The 22,382-nt window shown below is 36.3% G+C and overlaps 3 protein-coding genes across 3 annotated transcripts; 1 reads left to right on the forward strand and 2 right to left on the reverse strand.

Moving 5' to 3' along the window:
* The first annotated feature begins 824 nt into the window (after positions 1-824).
* On the forward strand, positions 825-9,059 carry LOC103405984 (valine--tRNA ligase, mitochondrial 1-like). The gene is made up of 20 exons (XM_008345016.4): positions 825-1,270; positions 1,502-1,558; positions 1,793-1,959; positions 2,052-2,124; positions 2,254-2,319; positions 2,407-2,490; positions 2,898-2,975; positions 3,088-3,171; positions 3,290-3,369; positions 3,699-3,756; positions 3,833-4,135; positions 4,250-4,417; positions 4,848-5,047; positions 5,483-5,882; positions 6,285-6,536; positions 6,649-7,149; positions 7,311-7,402; positions 7,515-7,614; positions 8,225-8,376; positions 8,664-9,059. Exons 1-20 carry the CDS (start codon positions 1,214-1,216, stop codon positions 8,914-8,916), a joined length of 3,225 nt encoding a protein of 1,074 aa, XP_008343238.2. The 5' UTR covers positions 825-1,213; the 3' UTR covers positions 8,917-9,059.
* Positions 9,060-9,579: 520 nt separating this feature from the next.
* Positions 9,580-13,113, reverse strand: LOC103405814 (U-box domain-containing protein 4-like). Its single transcript, XM_008344824.4, has 2 exons — positions 12,542-13,113; positions 9,580-10,683 (listed from the first exon to the last, which is right to left on the reverse strand). The coding sequence occupies exons 1-2, from the start codon at positions 13,102-13,104 to the stop codon at positions 9,831-9,833; spliced, it is 1,416 nt and encodes a 471-aa protein (XP_008343046.3). The 5' UTR covers positions 13,105-13,113; the 3' UTR covers positions 9,580-9,830.
* Positions 13,114-16,149: 3,036 nt separating this feature from the next.
* On the reverse strand, positions 16,150-17,821 carry LOC103428236 (putative transcription factor bHLH086). Its single transcript, XM_008366334.4, has 5 exons — positions 17,265-17,821; positions 16,935-17,042; positions 16,771-16,836; positions 16,584-16,649; positions 16,150-16,481 (listed from the first exon to the last, which is right to left on the reverse strand). Exons 1-5 carry the CDS (start codon positions 17,748-17,750, stop codon positions 16,356-16,358), a joined length of 852 nt encoding a protein of 283 aa, XP_008364556.3. The 5' UTR covers positions 17,751-17,821; the 3' UTR covers positions 16,150-16,355.
* Between the last annotated feature and the right edge of the window lie 4,561 nt (positions 17,822-22,382).

Genomic DNA, 22,382 nt, shown 5'->3' on the forward strand with positions numbered 1-22,382 from the left:
TTAGATTAAATGTTTGATTAGCTATTGAGGGGTTTGAACTCACACGTTGTCATGCAAGGGTTCACCTTTCAACCGCTGTGGTAAAAGGTCACTTAATCGACATGGATATGTATTGAGCATTTATGTTTTGGTGTCTAAACTCATTATTTTTAATTAAAAAAAATCAAATTTTCTTTAAACTCAAGTTTACAACCGAAATTAGTATCACAAATTCAATTAAATATGTAAATTTATCTTTAAACTGAATTAAAAATAAGAAACCAAAAACCAGCAACGTTGCTGACCACCACCTATACAACATATGCATATACTCCCAAATGCAAAAATGACAAATGGGTTTTCTTTCCTTCTTTCAGTTTGTTGTGTTAAATTCACGAAGGTGAAGAAATTGTAAAACTAAAACTAATAAAGATCATATCAGCAAGTATCTGACAAGATCATGCATTCCAAAATACACAAGACGATATTTTTTGTGCTTAAATTCTTGAACAGCAGGAAATTGCAAGACCACCTACGATCATAACGGACAACTCGTAACAGCTCGAGTCCATGATAAACCAAATATAAAAGGACAAGGATTGTCTGCCCTCCTAGTTGTGGTGCCCTTCCATACTCTCCTATTTTGTACGGTCACGATTAAGCCACGTCAACATTTTATATTAATTTTTTAATGAGATAATAAGACAAAAAACAATAAAAATATAAAATATTAACGTGGCTTAACCGTGGCCGCACAAAATAAGAGGGCATGGAAGGGCACCACAACTAGGAGGGCAGACAATCCTTCTCCAATATAAAAACCTGCAGCATACGTATAGCAACTTAGTGCTACAAAAAAGAAAAGAAAAAAAATATATAACAGAAGCTGATTGGCACTCAGCACTTGACAGCTGTGAAGCCCTTCTCCTACCCCGGTGTCATGTGTCCATCGTGAATCCGGTATAGGTATCCTTGTTCAATTGGATTTAGGTATGCTTTTATAAGCCCTTCTCCGCTTATATGAAACGGGTTTACTACTACGTGATGTTTCTTGGCCAATAATACATTATCACGTCACAATGTATTGTTGAATAGGAACACTGTGCGTTCTACTCCTCCCTTGGCGGCATAAATTGGGAGCCTAATTTAATAATCTCTTACACGTAACGACGTCTTCTTCTTCTTCCCCACTCACTCAGTGGTGTCGGTTTGCCGTCTCCCGCCGTTCTCTGCAATGTCTTCCCCAACTGCAGAGGCAGATACAATCAAGAAAATGAAGAAGGAAGCAAAGGTTGGTTCGCTGTTGCTTCTTTTAAATTCACTTTTGGCTGAGGATTTTTATCCGACAAACTATAAAATAATTTACATTAAGCAACGGGGTTTCGAACCCGGGACATCGGGTGTAACGAAGAATCTGAGTTGCAAACCACTTGCTTTCGCTGAGAATCTGGAGTTAATTATTTGTATTTACTGAGAAACAAACAAAGCAAGTGAATTTATTTTGTTTTTGGCATTTGGGCAGGCAAAAGAGAAAGAATTGAAAAAGCAAAAAGCTTTGCAGAAAGCTATCAAGCTGCAGGTACTGGTTTGCTATACTTGTCTTTGCCGCTCCTCAGAAAGTTGAAAATTTTGGACATTTAAGATAGCTATGTTCTTTGTTCATGCTCTCAAACTTCACATTTATAAATATTCGAATTTCCAAAACCCCCCAAAACCCCATTGATAATATATTATAATATTCGAATATCAATGCAGTCACTGATGAAAGGCTAAGGCTTTATTTATTCGTTCTGTTACATTTAAAATCATTTAGGAGCAACAAGCATGTGCTTCTACTTTGAAGACAATTAAAACGAAGAATGCAAGGCTTTTGGATGATGAAGATGACAATGCAAGGGACCCGGAGACTCCATTCGGCCAGAAGAAAAGGATGGCCAGTCAAATGGCCAAAATGTACCATCCGCGTGCTGTGGAGAAGTCGTGAGTATACTCTTCTTTTCACCTATTAATTCTACTGATACATTGTCCTTGTAGTTTCTTCATAGTTTCCTCTCCATTACTTGCTGATTTAGGTGGTATGAGTGGTGGGAGAAAATGGGGTTCTTCTCGGCAGATGCTAACAGCTCTAAACCTCCATTTGTGATTGTGAGTGTCATACTACTCCAAACTAACGTGTGTCTGGGGTTCACAACTTCACATTGATATGGATAAACAGATCAAGAGAAAGAAATAAAAAATAGCGAGAACGTTAACGGGGTTTTGCATGTATTGCAGGTTTTACCGCCGCCCAATGTGACCGGCACCCTTCACATAGGCCATGCTCTTACTGCTGCTATTGAGGTCACATCTTTGCATAGATTACTCAGTTTGTGCTCTTCATTGGTTAGGGCGCGTAAAGAAAATTGGATCTGATTTTTCTGTATGTAGGACACTATCATTCGTTGGCGGAGAATGTCCGGCTACAATGCCATGTGGGTGCCTGGAATGGATCATGCCGGGATAGCAACACAGGTTCTGTTCTTTGTCTCTTTAATCAGCGATTGGTTGAGTATTTGCTTTCTTTTTGTTTTTGTGATGGAAGTAAATGCTTAAACTTCTGAGTATTACATTACCATTATGAGCAAAAGCGTTACTTCCGTTGCCCTGACTCCAGCATTTTACAGATATTTAACTTAACCCATGTGCCAAAAGTGCTTTAATGATTTAATGTGTTGTATGTTTGGCCTTTTTTTTGCCTGTGGGGATGAGTCCTTTCCCCTTAAAGCAGTTCCTTTTTGTAGCCCATGATTGACAACTTATTAACCGCATCATATGTTGATCATATAATATGCATGGACTTTTGATTTTCATGGATCTGGATTTATCTTCATTACATCTGTATACATTCGCTAGACATGACGTCCATGTGCTTATTATAGGTGGTTGTTGAAAAGAAGCTTATGAGTGAAAAAAATTTAACCAGACATGATATTGGTCGTGAGCAATTTGTGGCTAAGGTAAGCTTGAACTGCAAATAGCTGGAAATAAATTTCTTAAATAAGTTTGATGTTTTAAAAGTTTCTGAATACATTCATACTATTCATTCTGTGGTTAACTTGGTTGTTAAAGGTTTGGGACTGGAAGAAAAAGCATGGGAGCACCATTTTACAGCAGCTCCGTCGCTTGGGTGCTTCTTTGGATTGGTCCCGTGGGGTAAGATTGAGGTTCGTGGAGCTTTGTATGACTTTGCTTTAGTTGTTTATTAGACCTAGTTATGAAGACCTCTCTCGCTCTGATCTTGATTGAACCTTTGCGTTTCCTTAATTTTTAGTGCTTCACGATGGATGAGAAAAGGTCAAATGCCGTGACAGAGGCTTTTGTAAGGCTGCATAAGCAGGGGCTTCTCTACAGGTATGCTCGGCATAGGGTAGGGGAACACTTGTTTCTTATTGTCTTGTTTCCCAGCTCAGACCTCTATGCTAATTGGAATATAACCATTCTTGATAAAGACATTATATAGAATAGCTGTTAGCAACTAACTGCTGGATGCTAGCTTTGTCTTTCTGGTTCTTGTTTGACCTTGTAGTTATGTTTTGTTCAGTTAGTTTGTAAGTTGGGAATGGGACAGGATCTTGGTACCAGTGCGTAGCAATCATCCACACCTGTAACTCATCCTTCTGTTCTTTTTCTTCAATTTGGTTAACCTATTTGGATTTTTTTTGGCATGTTACGTTTTGCAGGGCTAATCGCATAGTGAATTGGGATTGTGTGTTGCGTACAGCTATATCTGACATTGAGGTCAGCCTTCTCCTTGTCCCTGCGTATACTACTCCCTTTTTTTTCAGCATTTATGAAATTTTTTTGGTGTAATTAGGTGGATTACATCGATATAGAAGAAAGGACATTACTGAGGGTTCCTGGATACGATAGTCCTGTTGAATTTGGTGTGTTAACTTCATTTGCTTACCCTTTGGAGGAAGGTTTAGGTGAGATTGTGGTGGCCACCACTAGAGTGGAAACTATGCTCGGTGATACTGCCATTGCTGTACATCCTAATGATAAGAGGTATGAACATCTTCATGGAAAACATGCCATCCATCCTTTCAATGGACGAAGGATTTGTATAGTCCTTGATGAAATTGTTGTTGATCCAGAGTTCGGGACTGGTGCTGTGAAGGTAAAGTTTAACATATAAGTTGTGAGTGATTGCTTTAATTTTTTATTTATTTTTTTTCTGGTTTATATTTTATGGATAAAAAAATGTCTTGTTCTCTCTCTTTTCCTCCTGCAGATTACCCCAGCCCATGATCCGAATGATTTTAATGCGGGAAAGCGCCATAACCTGGACTTTATTAACATCTTTACGGATGACGGAAAAATAAACGAGGAGGGTGGAGAATTTGCAGGAATGCCACGTTTTGAAGCCCGAGAAGCAGTGACAGAAGCACTAAAGAAGAAGGTATCTATCTTACATTACTACACTCATTTGAAAGTTCTATGCTGACTATCAACATGCGGTATCATTTTATCTATGTGAATTCACGAAGTGATCGGTATACATTTATATTGGCGGGGGCCTACTCAGTTAGATTGTCTATGCTAGAAGTAACATCTGTAGCACTATGACTGACACTTTCCTTCCTAGTTCTTTATTACTCTCTTCCGTCTGATACTCTTTTGATTTCAACAGTTAATTTGAAATTGGAATTGTTTGCATTTCATCATCCTGGACACTCAAATGAAGTTTAAAATAATTTACTTTTTATTGCATCACTTATCAACATCACCAGTTGTTTCACAATATTCCTAGTTGGTTGATACCGTCTATTTACTTCATTTTCTCTATGGTGTTATGGAGGTTTTGGTGACAAGTTTCTCATGCCATTTAGGGTCTCTTTAAAGAAGCAAAGAACAACGAGATGCGACTTGGAATTTGCTCTAGAAGCCAAGATGTTGTGGAACCCATGATAAAGCCCCAATGGTATCTTAAATGCAGCGGTATGGGAAAGCAAGCCCTTGATGCTGTCGTAGATGATGAACACAGGAAGCTTGAGATCATCCCAAGAGAGTATACTGCTGAATGGAAGAGGTAATGTCTTGTTTCCGTTTAGATCCTGCCGCCCTAATGAAACAGCCAGTTTAAATTTTTATTTGTCATCAGATATCATCTTTATCATGACATTTTTTATGGAATTAATGTGGTTAGCACATGTATTATTGTTATGCTTAACATTTCCCAGAGTTTCATTCAAAAGTTCTGTAGTTTTTGGAAAATATGCATTATTTGATAGGTCATCAATATCTCAATAACCGTTGATCTTTTTATTTTTATTTTTTGTTTACGATATATTCGTTGAACTAATGTCAATCAATGGTAGCTGTTATTATGATCTTTTCTCAGCCCTTTTCTTATAGTTATTTGTTTGTGTGAATAGTTGGTTCACTTAGTCTGTATTTGTTCTCTCTCTATATTTGATTAGTTTCCTATGCAAGTGCTTACCTACTATTGGTCCACCTCTCGCAGATGGCTTGAGAACATTCGTGATTGGTGCATCTCGAGGCAACTTTGGTGGGGTCACCGTATTCCTGCATGGTATGTTGTTTATGAAGGCGATAAGCAGGAAGATTTTGGATTTATTGATGACCGATGGGTAATTGCTAGAAATGAGGAAGAGGCTCAAGCAAAGGCTAGTGATGCATATCAGGGGAATTTTCAATTAATTCAGGATCCTGATGTCCTTGACACATGGTTTTCTTCTGGTTTGTTTCCATTGTCCGTGTTGGGCTGGCCAGATAACACAGAAGATCTGAAGGCTTTTTATCCGACTGCAGTTCTTGAAACTGGACATGATATTCTCTTTTTCTGGGTAGCTCGTATGGTAATGCTAGGAATGACATTGGGTGGCAACATACCTTTTACAAAGGTAAGCATAAATTGTTTCAATATAGGATGTTTAACTGTGTGATAAACAGATTTATATATGTTGTATATTCCCTCGTTATAATTTACTAGTTGCCTGACTTTAAGATGTTATAGCATACACTAATTAGGGACAAAATGTTCTTCCACATGGTAAAGCCTAGGGCTAAAGAAGTTTTGTGGAAAAATAAGTACGCTGTTGTGATGAGATTCCAATGTTACATGACTATTTTTGTTAGCTTGTCAGTGTGTTCCAGTAGGTATTTTAGTTTTGTGTCGTAAACTTTAAGACTTTTGCTTGTTTTCTGAAGGTATATACGTTTTGATTTGTGGATATCTTCCTGCGATAATTTTCATCGTATGTTTTTATTACTGAAGTGACAGGTGGACTTTTGTTTGTCTGCAGGTATATTTGCACCCAATGATTCGTGATGCCCATGGACGTAAAATGTCAAAATCCTTGGGGAATGTCATTGATCCACTTGATGTAATAAATGGTATTGATCTTGAAGGTCTACGGAAGAAGCTTTTAGAGGGAAATTTGGATGCCAAGGAAGTAGCCGTCTCAGAAGAAGGGCTAAAGAAAGACTTTCCTGCAGGAATTTGGGAATGTGGTGCAGATGCTCTCCGTTTTGCTCTCGTGTCTTATACTGCTCAGGTTTTGACTTCTGCCTTACTATATTATTCACGTAATTGTTTACTCGCAAGTCTTATACTGGTCAGGTTTAGACTTGATCTAAATAATCTGTTTTATTGTTTTGTCCTTTCAGCATGATAAGATTAATTTGGACATCCAAAGGGTTGAGAGCTATAGTTGCTGGTGTAATAAATTGTGGAATGCAGTGCGATTTTCTCTGAGCATACTTGGGGATGACTATGTTCCACCCTCAAGTGTAAATCCGGATTTGCTTCCATTTAGTTGCCAGTGGATACTCTCGGTACTGAATACATCCATATCCAAAATTATTTCGTCACTGGAATCCTATGAGTTATCAGATGCGGCCACCGCAGTGCATGCTTGGTGGCAATACCAGTTGTGCGATGTTTTTCTTGAAACTATCAAGCCTTACTTTTTTGGTAACGATCCAAAGTTTGCATCTGAAAGGGGTTTCGCACGGGATACACTATGGTTATGTCTTGAACATGGGTTACGGTTGCTTCATCCTTTTATGCCATTTGTCACAGAAGAACTGTGGCAACGTCTTCCATCTTCCGGGGTTCACAAGAGGGCAATATCAATTATGATGTGCGAGTATCCATCCATTGTAGATGTAAGTTTAGTCATAATAAAAGCGTTTAGTTTAGAAATGGTGGTTTTTTTTTTTTGTTAATATCACCTTGTAACTTGGAAGAAGGTTGCTGATGCAATGTTTGCTGTTGATCTGAACTTGGTTTGTGCACTAACTGCCTTTTTATCATGTTATTCTTCCAGTGCTGGACAAATGAAAGGGTGGAGTCTGAGATGAACCTTGTAGAGACTGTTGTGAAATCTCTCCGTTCACTTGCAAAAGAAAGTCGTGAAAGGTAGATCTTGAAAGTGCAGTGCAACTTCTATCTTGTTTCTTAAAAATCTCTGAAATTTTGATATGTGATATCTTCAGTTGGACTTCTCATTCTTTTTCTATTTTCCTTTTAGGCGACCAGCTCATGTAATGTGTCGAAACAATTTGGATTGGAATATAATCTGCAGCCATCGACTGGAGATTGAAGCTCTTGCCCATTTGTCTTCTTTGACGGTAAATGATACAATTTTTCTTTAAGAAAACCTGCTCTATCATATACCTTTTGTTTTGGTCGAACCTATCAACTTTTTTCTATGATGACAATTCTTTTGTGCCACCAGTCAAGCATGTTCCTCGTATAGAGAACAACGAATCCCTAAGATAATACACAGAGCCTATGCCATGCGGGGAGGGGGGTTGGTTGGTTAGGCTATAATCAAACGATTTTAAAACTAAAACCTAAGCCTACAATCAACCTGTCTGCATATTAATTAAGCAATTGCAGGTTTATTCACAATTCAATTGACAGAGAGCTAGCACATTGACTTGAATTAGCTTGAAAGAATTTGATAGTTCAATGTACTTGATTCACCCACCAAGTTACCTGAGCAGAACCCATGGATTGGCTTGTTCAGATATCCGAATATGGAGATTGGTTTTCTGCTCAAAGAATATAATCTCAAACCATAGAGAAGGGAATCTTCAAAAAGTGGCACTTTAATCCTATATATTGCCTGGAACATGTCCACGAAACAAGTGTTTGATGATGATGCTTTGGTAGTAAAGTTGGTTGTCTGCAAGGTTATTAGGTGATTAGAAATGATAAATATTCTTGTCCCTGCAGATACTCAGCGAGAATGACAGTTTTCCCACCAGCACCGTCTCCAGTGGATATGAGATGTGTCTTGTAAATGAATATCTGTCGGTTTTTCTGAGGGTTCCAAGAGTAAAGGCAGACCCTGAAAAGATCCGCGAGAAGATGGAAAAATTCATACTGTAAGCCCATGAATAAATCGTTTTTACTAACACAACGTTGCCTGTGCCATTTATTTTGTGCCATATGTATATATATTTAGGCCGTGTTTGACAGGTTGCAAGACTAGACTAGACTCAACTCAACTAGCTAAAAGATTAGATTTCATGCGCAATAGACGAAGAATATAAATGCCTTATATCTTGAAGGTTAAGATGGACTCTGCAGAAAGAAGTTTAATCTCGTACAATATCAAATGTCGCCCGAAGAGTAAGCTGCTGACTACTAACGAACTTTATTATGCTTACAGGGAACGGGAAAAGCTGTATCTGATGATAAACTCTCCTGGTTACCAAGAAAAGACATCTGAAAAGATTCAAGAATCCAACGCTGACAAGCTAGAATGCTTGAAGCAGGAAATAAGTACTCTGGGAAGGTTATGGTGGATGAATTCTCCTGGTTACCGAAAAAAGGCGTCCGAGGAAGATCAAGCATGTAGTGCTGACAATCTAGAATTCTTAGAGAAGGAAATAATGGAAAGGCTGCGATGCTCCTTTGTTTAAAGGGGCGATTGTTTTGTTTCCCGATCGCCACCAGGCGTCAAGATTAGATATTTATGATGTAATTATGATTTTGTTAGTTTAAATTGCCTTTGGTACATTCACGTATCAGCAAAATTGCAGAAATACAGAGTTATCTCCTTTCATCACTCTTCTCACCCTTATTCCACTACCAACTATTCCACCTTGCAATTAACGTGGACCAAATTTGAAGTTGTATTTCTTCATTGAGTTACCTTCATAAGTTATGAGGTAGCTTGGGAGTCAAGAAACCTGATGGCAAAAAACTACGAAATGGTTGTGGAGATTTCCGTTACATCCAGAAGCCTTATGGCACTTGGTACTTGTTAGTGCATGCTAAATTTCGTGTGTTGGCATATTCCTAGCGCAAAACTAATGTTGTGGTCACTCGGGATAGATTGAGTCGAAGTTGGGAAGCTCGACGACACAAACTTGTCCCGAAACATCACTATTAGGAAAGACAAGTGATGCTTAGATTCACTTATGGTATGTTTGGGCAAGGAACTTCTAAATTCAAAGGCAATTAGGAAAATAGTTGGATGCGAGGGATTAGAAACAAACTTAGACACATTGAAAATTTTCTCAAACGAGTTTCATTTAACAATGAACAGAGGAACCTCATATGATAGGTAACCAATGGAGATATATGTAAAGCTTTCAGTAGATTATTATACTAAAGGATACAACAGTTCTTTACAAACCAACTAATAGAATATTTTCTCTCAAACTCTCATACATTTTTCAGTTTATTGACACTTACCAGTCACCCGACTTCACAGAGGCCTGGACTGGCATCATTTTACTATATCATCTTTGTTCTTTGTTCTAGTACAGCATCGAAATTTTACCTCACAGGACCCGTGTCAGAAACACGAAGCTAATTAAATGAAAAACTGTCATTTCAAAGATACTTCAGAGGTGCAAGTACTGATTGGCAGATCAGTCGATGTGCATACCAGAGCCCTTTGCTGTAAATGTCTCAAGCTTTGCTCCATGCTAACTTGAACCATATCGGCAAGAATTTTCTTCGCTTTACTGGACTGATCATCACTGTCAATTTGAGAGATGATGTTGCATACAATGTTCTCCAGAGTGTCTGCTTCAAGCTCTGATCTCGGGTATGGAGACTCCCTCAATAAGCGCAAAAGCGTATGCGCTTTTGTCTGAGACTTGGGCGTTCCTTGAACTGTGAGCTCGAGAAGTCCAGGGATTACCCCGTCTTTAAGAATCGCTTCTCTATATCTGCACCTGTCACTTTGACACATTGTTAGTAGAGCACTTACAGCATGCTCCCGACTTTGGAGCGATCCATTTTCAAGCACCTCAATCACTGCAAGCACTCCGCCTTCTTCAGATGTGAGGGCAGTTCTTCCCTCGTCGAATCCCACCAGAGATTCTATCAGAGCACAGCATCTCTCAGCTGTTTTTGAAGATTTCTTGCAGGGCTTTAACAAAGTAACTATGGACGGAATTGGGTTTGCTTCAAGAATGATGCTAAGATTAGAAGGGTGTGTTGAGAGATTGGAAAGCGCCATTACTGAGTCGACTTTAGCTTGTGGGCTGCCATGCCTAAGGATTTCGACGAGAAGAGGAATGGCACCGGAAGCACCTATAACTGGCTTGTTGACGGCAGAAGCTGATAGAGTGAGTAGAGCTGCAGTTGCATACTCCTGCAGGGTGGAACTTTGTGACCGAAGGAAAGTAATTATTGGCTCCAAAGCGCCAGCTTCCAATATCTTAATTTTGTTCCTGAGAGACCAAATATTGAGAAGAAAAATTAGCAGCAGAAAAGGAAAATTGTGCCCAAAACATTGAAATTCAAATTGCCCAACCATCTTTCCAATTTGAATGGAAATACACTTAACTAGTAATTTCATCCAAATTTTAACCGTCTTGATTCTCAAATTGCTTAGACAATGCGATATTCTATTCTAAGCTACTCTAATTTACAAGAGTGATTCAAACTCGTAACTGACAGATTGGCCTAATCCACATATGAACTTAGTTACACCTCCATTTAGGCGCTAAGAAACTACCACAAAAAAATACAAAAAGAAATGTTTGTGTTTTATTTTATTACAAAAGTGTGATCTATATTTAGACTAAAGAAAAGAAAAAAAAAATTAAGAACAAAAGAAAAAGAAAAAGAAAAAGAAGGCAACAAAAAAACATGCAAAAAGGTTAAAAAAGAGGACCACCAATGTGCTTCTCTTACTCTATGCTTAGAAGGTACACATTGTTATCTTCTTCCCCACTAAACAAAAACCTTTTTAATTAGAATACGATAACTTGAGCAGTAGGATTCATAAAAAAAGGAGATGGAGTAAGAAGCAAAGAAAAAGAGAGCAACAACTCTCCTTGGATCCCATTTGCTTCTCGAACCATGAAGCATCCAATTCCTTTCAATACAAGTCTATCATAACTCACAAAGCAATCTCTTTGGTTTTCTTAACATTTTGATTGGTTCTTATTTGCTTTTCAACCCCCTAATGCTCATTTTGGTTGCGACAAATATTAAGCATTTCTCTTTGATCACTGTGTATAAATTTTTTAGTATACTGGAAATACGGTTATTCACACCAAGTGTAATAATAAAATTGATTGAAAACTCTCAACAAATTATATTATTACACTTGATATATCGGACTATGTTCTCAGTACACTGAAAAATCTATCGATCACATGAAGAACTTCATATTAATACCAACATTTTCATTGGCCATGCAAACTACTTCAATTCCTAGAAAATATTGTATATCTATGTGTATATTTATATATTGTTCCTTTAATTTCAATATTATTCAAGAAATTAGACCAAAAGTACTATTTTCTAAGCAACCAAACGAGCATAGCTTCCAATTCCATAAGAAAATGGAGCATAACTTGATTGCATTCTTTTCTTCCTTTTGGTAACTTTATGAACCTAATTATAACCAACCAAAGAACCAACCCATTTAAATAAACATTCTTTTTTCTTCAAAACAAAACAAAAATTGAAGAAAAGTGGATTTGAGCTGACTAACATAACAGAACGGTGCAGTTATAATTAGGTATTTAAATTTACGATAATTAAATAAGAGACTTTATTTTTTAAACAGAAAATAGGAGACTTATTTACAAGTGTAAAAGTTATACTTTTTGAGCTAGTATCACCCTATTATTTATTTATCATAACTTGAACAAGCTTTATTTATTTATTGCTACCCAAATAAAATTATTTTGACAAAACCAAAAACATGATAATAAAAAATTAAAAAGGCAAACAAAACAGATATATCCATGAAGGAAAATCTGACCGACAACTTTGGGATATTCTTTTCCCACCATCTTCTCAGCAACCAATCAGATAAAAGAAAAAGTAAAGCAAAAAAAAAGAAAAAAAGAAAAAAAGAGAATCCCCGAATAGGATTCTGCGGGAGCTATTATTTTATATTAATATTTATATTTTTCACCAAATTAAGAATCACACGAAGAAATTTCCCAAAATTCAATACACAATTTCCAAGAAGTAATAGTCACTTAATTCCATGAAAAAAAAGGAAAATCTTTTTGTAAAATAAAATTAAAAGAAAATAGAAGGAGTTCGAAGGGGAATGTTTACACGTACGTCTCATCCTTGACGGCGAGGTTGAGGAGGGCGAGTAGGGCCGACTCGTGGGACTCGGGCGAGTCACGAAGGCGGAGCATGGACACAAGTGGGCCCACCGAGTCGGAGAGCTGGCGCCGACACCGCTGCGAGGTCTTGGTGAGGCGGCGGATTTCCTGGGCGCCCTGGAGCTTGGAATCCTGGTCGTCGGATTGGATGAGTTCGAGAGCGCGATGGACGGCTGAGTATGAGGAGAAGGTGGGAGAGAGTGAGTCCGGAGTCGAACTCAGACCGTCGGATGATGAGCGGGAATCCATTAAGAAGGGAGGTGAACGAAGTGAAGAGGTGGTGGTGGGTAAGTTTAGTTGGGTGGGTGGGTGATCGAGTAAGAAAAAACAGAGGGGAAGAAATATCTGAGTGGGGAAATTTAGAGGCTCAGAAGCGCTCCGAGGAGAGAGAGAGGGAGGAGAGAGGGAGGAGGGTTGGCGTTTAAGCAAACAGTACAGTTCGAAAGTTTTATTGGACAGCAACTTGGCTCCCGTCCGTTGGTTTGTCTTTGTTTTTTTTTTTTTTTGGGAGAACATGCGTTGGTTTCTTTTGGAGATTTGTCGATATACGAATAATTTAATCATTTTTATTTCCATATAACCATATGATCGTCCCGAGTTAGTCGTTTACGGAAAATTTAGGAACTATCATTTATAAAGTAAAAGATAAATTTTCCTTTTTGGAAGCAAAAAAGTTGGGTTCGTTTATATAATAAGCAGTCTCGTGCCCGTTGTTTTACAATAAGCTGTTTTAAAAATAGTTAAAAACGATTTTTGTGAAAATATTTTTAAAATAAATTTAAGTAGGTTTTGTAAGAAATACATAACTAGTGCTTCTTGTAGGAAACACCTAATTAGAGTTGCTTGTAAGAAGCACTTTAATTTTTAGTAAAAATGCAAGTAAATTTTAGAAAAACACTTGAAATGCTTATTGTAAGAAATACATAACTAGTGATTCTTACAGAAAGTACATAACTAGAATTTTTTTGCAAGAAGCATTTCAAGTGTTTTTGAACCCATATTTTTTCTAAAAAAAAAGAACTTTTAATTATTTTAAAAACAATTTCAAACGAGCTTTAATAATTGTCTAGTCATTTTAAAGAGCTTCAAGTGTTTTTTCAAGAAACACTTGCATTTTAAAAGTATTTTTACTAAAAATATTTCTGCACTGAATTTATTTATAAAAAAAATCAATTTCAAATAAGCCCTACTGAATTGCATACTGAGAGTAATACTACTTTAATTTAGGGTTCTTTAGATATAAACTCATACAACACTTATTTTCTTAACAAAAACCCATCTCGTTTTAAACATTCAAATAAAACCCAAATTTGAAATAAATTGCCATGTAAACAAATAAATACCTATTATTTTCAAAATATATACAATTGTGCCACAACACCCTAATTATGTTGATGAATTTAATTACCACCATAATTATAGCAAATAAGTGCTTTATTATTACAAAATTATCTACTTTATACTTGTCTTACCATCATCTGTTCCGTTTCTTTATTTGTTTGACAATCATTGTAGGTAAATTATTTTGCATGTATACGTTAGGCACATTTTGTTGTTATTATATCTGTGTGAAATAAATTACCTATATTTTTAAGTAGAATAAGGGTAATTAATTAACTTTGAATCAATTGGCTAAAAAAATTATTTTATTTTGTAGGTAAATAATTTTGCATGTATTATTACATATACTAGGCACATTTGTTATTATTATGTGTTGTTTGCAATCAATCAACATTCATTTATTTTGTAGGTAAATTATTTTGCATGTATTATTACATAAGTTAGGCACATTTTGATATTATTATATATATGTGTATGCAAATAGCTTAAATAACTTTTGAATCAAACATTATTTATTTATTTATTACGTAGGTAAATTATTTTGCATGTATTATTTTACCTGGAACTTATATTGTTATTTTATATATGTAATATATTGGTAATTTTGAATAAAATAACATTTTTATATTTGTAAAAAAATGCTAATTTACTTGTTACAATTATTTGAAAAGGAAAAAAATGCTCATTTTTACATAAATATGAACACAACTATATAAGGAAACAAAACTCTAATGTCATGTAATTTTTGTTATTAATATGCATTGAAATCATGACACTCAAAATTTTCTTTTCCAAATCTGCATAAACATTTCAAAACGTTTAATTGAATGAAATAATATAAAATAAATGTAGATAACAAGTAATAAACCCAAAGTCAATAATATTAGGGGTAATTTAGACATTCAAAAATACCAATTTTGCCAAGTGATACTTAATTATGGATATTGCTTAGTTGGAGCCTAGTCATTGGGTTTTTATCAGAAAATTTTACAATTGGGGGTTTTAATTAATGAAAATTGAATTCCAAAGGGTATACTCGTATTTTCAGTTTAATTTATACGGAGATAGTTTGAACTGGAAACAAAACAAATTGAAGAAAATCCTTATCAATGTAGCAATTCGCCACTTGTCAATCGTAACTTTATGAACTAAATAAAAAAGTTAGGAGCTGCAGGCGTGAGCATTGTGTCACCTTTGCAGTGGCTTAGCGATTGATCATCTGATTAATAACTTTAATATGCGGATGGTAATGTCTGTGGCCATTTATGAGAACACGTGGTTAAAGCATGATTAGAGACTGGATTAGTCTAGATAAAAAAAACTATTAAATCAATTAAAAACAGTTTATGCATCTAAATCACGGTCCAAATAGTTAAAACTAAGACTAACTATTTTTTAAAAATATAAAAGGGATGATTAAGTAGTAGAGTTTGAAATTTCGTCGTGGGTGGTCCATATGTTTAAGTATACTTTAACATTACAGATATCTTTCATTATCTTATACAGTTAAACAACAAAAGTAAATTTGGATTTGGGTAAATTCATGAATCTAACTAGATAAAAAATAAAAATAAAAAATAAAAAACTGGAGACAGTAAGCCGATCAAATTTTGAAACCCGTCCAGCTAGTTAACGGAAATTCTTGCATTGAAATATTATTTATCCAAGCAGTTCGATTGTAAATTTATGGATTTTGAATAGGTACATGTAAAAAATAATAGCTTCAAATAGAATATTAAAACATGTATGGTGTCCTTTTTGGGTTCAACTTTTTACCTTGAAATCAATGAGTACTACGTAATTATTTAGCTACGTTAAACTGGATCTATGAAGGATACCGAACAACCCATTTGATATTTTTTTTTTTTTGGTCAAATAGAATATTAGATTTGGAAAGTGATCAATTCAAGTTTTAGAATATAACCAATAAAAACAAAAAATAAAAATGGTAGAGCATTTGGGGCCTCTTAAAATCGGGGTCATTTTAATTAGTGTCCTCCCCTTAGAAATGATCAGTCCATGGATATATTTTAAGTCAAATTCTTGGACCATTGGCTAATCTAGCATGCACAAGAGGACTTCTTTCAAAATCTTGAGTAACCAAATATCGTTTCGTTAGATTACATATATAGATCTAACATATATCAGTATTTGACCATGTCTCTTTTCTAAAATATGGATCAAGAACAAAACAAATGGACTCTCCATGAATGACACTAATGCAGTTATATATATCAAGAAGCATAATTAATTAGATCACAACATTTCATAATTAAAGCAAAAATACAGGTTATAATTCTTAATTCATTGCCAACTTCCTTGTATGGCAACGCTTTTCCTTTGCCTACATATATAGTTGCTCTTGTTTTTATTTTTATATATTTTTCTAGCTTAATTATGCATCATTTTCAAGTACTAATCAACGATTACTTCGAGCTTGAACTTGTGTCTCTCTGAGAAGATGAGAGGATGGCATCAATGGCTTCCTTCACTTGAGAAATATCAGGAGCTTTCCCACCTTGAACCGGCCAAAATTCATCAGTTGCCAACACCTAAATCATCAGATCTCACACATATAAGACTCTCTAGTATTAATTTGAAGACATGCAATAGATAAATTAATTTACAAGGAAATTATTTGTTTGATGTTACACCTTGACTTGCAATTGAAGAAATTTAACATAACTGATCGCTTTCTCTAACATGGTCACCAAATCAACCTGCAAAAATGTACGTATAAGACAAATTTAAGAATTACAAAAAAAAAAAAAATTAATATAAACTTACAACACTTTATGTGGTGATCAAGAAATTATATAAGCTAATAAGAAATTAACTCACCTTGCAGCCATTAGGAACCAGTTCTTGCAGTATCTTAAGCCGCTCGCTAATCCGCTCTCGTCGATTCTGAAAGACAAATATTCTTTCATCATTATAAATTCCATTTGATATAGTTTGCTTAGGTTGCACTCAATTAATCAAAACTGAATGAATTGTGTCCAAACCTTGGCTGCAATACTTTGGGGGTCCTTTGAAGCACTTGTCGATGACTTGGGTTTGGGCTTCTTAGTTGCACTAGTGCATTGCTTCTTTGAAGGTTGCATGCTCTCTCCCTGTCAAAAAATTTCTGCTATATCAAGGCCATTATTCGTGGTGCACAAATGGAACTGTACAAGTTACATGACAATGTTGACTTCCAATTTAGCAAGAATCTACTCTCAATCTAGACATTGTAGCATGAATCAACTCAATATCTTATATAGTCGAGATTGACAGTTTTCCGACATATTTAATTAATTTTGTGAACAAAGAGAAGAATAAAAGGAGCTAATTACCGTAATGGGACGCTTGTGAAAGCCTGCTTCTTGCTCGTCTGATTGCTGGAAGTAATCAGTTGCCTCAGAGTATGTCCATCCATAAGCCTCATGATCTCCATGGTCTTCTTTTGATATGCTGTGGATGGAGCTGCTGTAATTGCTAGCCGTCTGAAACCAATTCAAATCCCCCAAAAGGCTATGATCGCCGATGCCAGTCGTCTGATTCCACTGGCTGTAACTACCATGATGCAAATCACTGTCGCAGTTATCTTTGCTGGCACTACTGTTCAAGTAAATGCTTTGAGAATTCTGCTTGTTTTTATCAAAACTAAGCAGAGATTCACCACTGTTGTAGTACCCACTTTTGAAGTTAATAAGCTGATCAGGTTGGTAACTAGATGGGGCTCTAAACACAAATCCATTCGAAAGATCTGAAACTTGAAGGGAATCATGAGTGCATGAGTCATGAGGAGTAGGCATTCTAATATCCTTGGCTAGTGCCATTTCTAGGGAGAGGGAGAGAGAGAGAGAGAGAGAGAGTGGAGAATGATGCTAAAGTAAACTACTAAACTTGATGATCAAGTAGTTAGCTAGCTAGGCATGCATATGCAGAATGACACAGAGTGGAAACCCTATTTGTAGGGGTTCAAACTAAAAGATTATTATATTATTGGTTATGGGTCTAATTGCAATATTATTAATTAAACCAGAATAAATAATTAAAATGTATGACACTGAAAGTAGCTAGCTAGCTAGCAAAGTCCGATTAATTATAGTGCTCATGGGAACAAGAAAAGTGTATAAGTTAACTAAGGGCTGGTTTGGTATTGCTGTGCTTTGAAAAAAAGCTTCTGTGAGAATAAGCGGATGTGCTGTGAGAATAAGCGGTTGTGAAATAAATCAGCAGAGTGTTTAGTAAACTTTTTTGTAAAAGTGCTTTTGAAAAAAAAAAATAGTCAAATAGTGGGTCTTTTCATTAAATGAGCACTGTAGCTCCGTGTGCTTTGAAAAAAAACCAATTTTCCAAAGTTGCAAATAGCTGCTTCAGCTTTTTCCTTTGATTTCAGCTTATTCTCACAGCAGCTTCCAAAATAAGCCATTTTTTTTAGTTTACCAAACACCTAAAACCCCCACAGCTTTTTTCCATAGGTGCTTTTTTTTAAACTCCTCACTCCCAAACCACCCCTAATACTGTTGGAGATTGAGAGGTCTATAATAGTATGGCATTCATCTTCTAAGTTTGAGCCTTGGAGGTCTCAAGTTCGATTCACATTATATTTGTATTGTATTCGATCGATACTTAGTCATTCTCTGATCTATTGTATAGCCTAGCCTAATCCTCCTCCCTTATTGCAGAATATCCTTCTTCTTTGAGAGTAATAACGTGGAGGAGGTATGATAGGCCGTTGGTTAGATCTAGTATGGAACGTACATGGACGGTAGTGGGAGAGTTGTCAACGTACATGGACGGTAGTGGAGTCGACGACTCTCCATTACGAACAGCTTGATGCACTATCTCCCTTCAATCCTTTGAGCGAAATGCCGCAAAAGGAAGAAAAATTCATGGAACGACCCCATCGTCTCCACCTGTAGGAACTACGAATCACCCAATGACGCCTTCGACATTCAAGTGTAGTTGATCTAATTACATTTTTCATACTACATTTGTATTATTTATCTAATACAGATGAGACCCAAACGTGTTATGAAAAATGTAGTAAGTGCTGCATTACTCGAAGAAGAAGAAAAAACTAATATTGTTGGAGATTATAAAATAATCATATTTTTGTATTGGGAATGTTAGCTGGCAGAAGTGAGGAATTAGATAGGGAGAAGATTATATCCTATATAGAAGAAGATGATAATTATACTGGAGGAAAAGCATGCATGCAGCAGAAGGGTCGCCGGATCTTTCGCCACCCCACGTCGCTGAGATTCCCAGAGAATTCATAGTCTCTCATCATCTTCCGGAACCTGGACCACTTTAACGTAGCTTCCCATCAGCTTTCCCTTCTATCTCATCGGCACGTGGGTTCCGGCTGTATTTTATTTATTTTAATACTATTTTTACATTCTATTTCTATTTTTATACATAATAATACATTCTTGTTATAGACATAGATATATATATATATATAGATATTCAATTATGAAGATCAATTTACAACTTGAAAGTTTGAAAACCTTCTAGACTCGTTAAGACAAATTGTCAAAAATATCATAGTTGATGGGAGACTAGAGCTTGTTAATTTGGTTCGCGGAATGAATAATTTGAAAAAGTAATGTAACTCTTATGTTTAAGTCTTATGTTCGGCTTTGATGCATGTGTAAGCTAAAGTCCCATTGTCATGGAATTTGGAGATAATTAATACAACACATGGTGGAATATTTAAAATCGTTATTTAAAATTGTTATTACAAACCACATGAAAACAGTATGGGAGTATAAAACTTTGCAGGCAGACCAAAATGTATGTGTACTAACAAGAATACACGACATTTCTTTTTATGCATGTATGTATTGTATGGTATATATATGATGAGAAATTTTTCTGTGTGCCTGAAATACAAAGCGGTACACCATAATGTTCTTAACAATTGGAGGGAAGTTTTTTTTCAAGTCCCTCTACATTGTATAATAACATATGGCATATCCGTCTGTTTTCCTGGTTCACTGAAAAATCTCTCCACCGTGGAATAATACTAAACCAATTACTTTTGTTTATGAACCTTGAGAAAGTTACGAAGTATAGAGGATCTTTAAATCACATATCAAAATTAAAACTAGGTGTAACTTTTTTAGAAAGATAACATAATCAAATACATACGTAATCATTTTTATAATCTAAAGTAGCAAAATCGTATCCTGGCATATTTATAAGAATGTCAAAATTGTATATCAAAACTTTTGTTGCGATAAACACCAAATATTTAATACAAAAGACTGGATTCGCCAAAAAAATTTCTAAACTTTTGCTGCAATATTTGAATTAAACGTCTTTATGTCTCGTTTAACAACAACGACATATTTTAGTTACAAACAGACAGATTAAGTGAGGGTGTAGTCTGTTTTCTACATCTCGATACAAGTTAGAGAGAAAATTAAATAAAGCATTTTCTGAAGTCAAATATGTAAAGAATATTTTCTGCTTCATTTAATTAAATATGCACTGAACCATTTGCTGCTTGTTAAACATATAAACTCATTGAAGGTCATCATCCACATGCATATGTTGTGTCATTGACAGAGACAATGGGGGACGAATAGGGAAACCCAAAGCTGGCATCGAAACAAGAGAAAATTCCTTGTCCCAAGGAGATTGTGTTGACCCTTTCCTTGCCTTGGAGAGATCTTTAAGTAGGACAAGGATTGTGTGCCCTCTCATTTTTGATGTCTTCCTGTTTTATGTGGTTACGGTTAAGTCATATAAACATTTTATATTACTATTTATTTTTATCTTATTATCTTTATAAAAAAACAATATAAAATTTTGACGTGGCTTAACCGTGACCACACAAACAGGAGGGCACGGAAGGGCACCGAAAGTGGGAGGGCAGACAATCCTATGCAGGATACCTGTCCAGTATTATCATATTTGGTGTAACAAGCCGTATTTTCGACACACTAAAAAATTTATCTTTACTGTAATTAAAAGAAAACTGTCAAGAACACCAAATTTCTTTTTGGTCCAAATCAACCTCTCTTTATTACACAACAGATCATAAACCCTCTAAGCAATTAATCATAAGACTTATTTTAATGCTGTTCCCCTTATGTCCTTGCTGGTTCATACTCACTTGAAATTATTAGTAAATCCGTCCTAATTCCGGAACGTCTAAGAAGACTATATACTGAATCCATCTGGCAGTTTAAGTTCCTAATTAATCATTCTTAATTATATGTTTAGCACAGAGCTGGTCCCAATTTTTGGCTAAAGAATAAATTAGTCCCGTCTATCTTATCTTTATTTCTATCAGGCCATCTCTAACCGAGGGCTGGCCAGAGGGCTCGTTTTAGCCCTCTGGCCCTCCAAGATTCCTCAAGATATTAATATTTTAATGAACAGTACAGGGCCATATTGGCATCCGTCTCCAACCAAGGGCCAAAGGGCCAGAGAGCTCGTTTTAGCCCTGTCACAAAAAACCGTCTCCAACCGAGGGCCAAAGGGCCATAAGGCCAAACATAATTTATTATTTAAAAACTACAATTTAAATTCAAATCTAACAGCTAAGTGATGTTAACATGATGTCAGCTAGCCGTTGGTAGCTGACATCATGCTGACGTCAGCTAGCCGTTGGATTTGAATTTTTGTTTGCTATAAATAGGGTGGATATTGGGCTATAATTCACACAACTTTAAATTCAATCTATTTCAATTCAATCTCTTGCAATTCAATCTCTTTCAATTCAAGTTTGCAATGAATTCCAACTTTGGATCTTCATCCAATTCCAATTGGGGGTCCTCATCCAATTCCAAATTGGAAGCAAAATGGGCGCAAATGAGACGAGAAGATGAGGAGTCTGATGAAGAAGTTCAAGTAAGGCGCAACAAACAAAACATGGCAGCAGCCATGGCTGCGGCCATGGTGTGTCAGCCAACTGAGGAACAACCTCAATGGGGTGGCTCTGTTGCTGGTCGCTCTTACAAACCACGAAACAGAGCGATGACGCATGCCAATCTGATGAACAACTACTTTAACCCCAACTCGGTGTACACAGAAGAGGATTTCAAATGTCGCTTCCGGATGAGGCGTCATGTCTTCGAGCGTTTACTTCGTGATGTCCAGCAGGTCAATCCATACTTTCGACAGAAGCGGGACAGAGCAGGCCGCCCTGGTTTCTCACCTCATCAGAAGGTTACTGTTGCACTCCGAATGATGGCATATGGCTCCTCAGCTGATTCGATGGATGAAACCCATGGTATGTCTGAGTCTACATGCCTTAATACTCTTGAAGAATTTTGTAACACAATTGTTCAAGTTTACAAAGACGAGTACCTCCGAGAGCCAAATCAAGAAGATCTGAATCGGCTCCTTCACAAAGCTGAAGACCGTGGGTTTCCGGGCATGATAGGGTCATTAGACTGCATGCATTGGGATTGGAAGAACTGTCCCACTGGATGGCAAGGAGGCTTTAG

This window comes from Malus domestica, chromosome 17 (assembly GCF_042453785.1).
Source record: "Malus domestica chromosome 17, GDT2T_hap1".
In the NCBI taxonomy this organism is placed as follows: domain Eukaryota; kingdom Viridiplantae; phylum Streptophyta; class Magnoliopsida; order Rosales; family Rosaceae; genus Malus; species Malus domestica.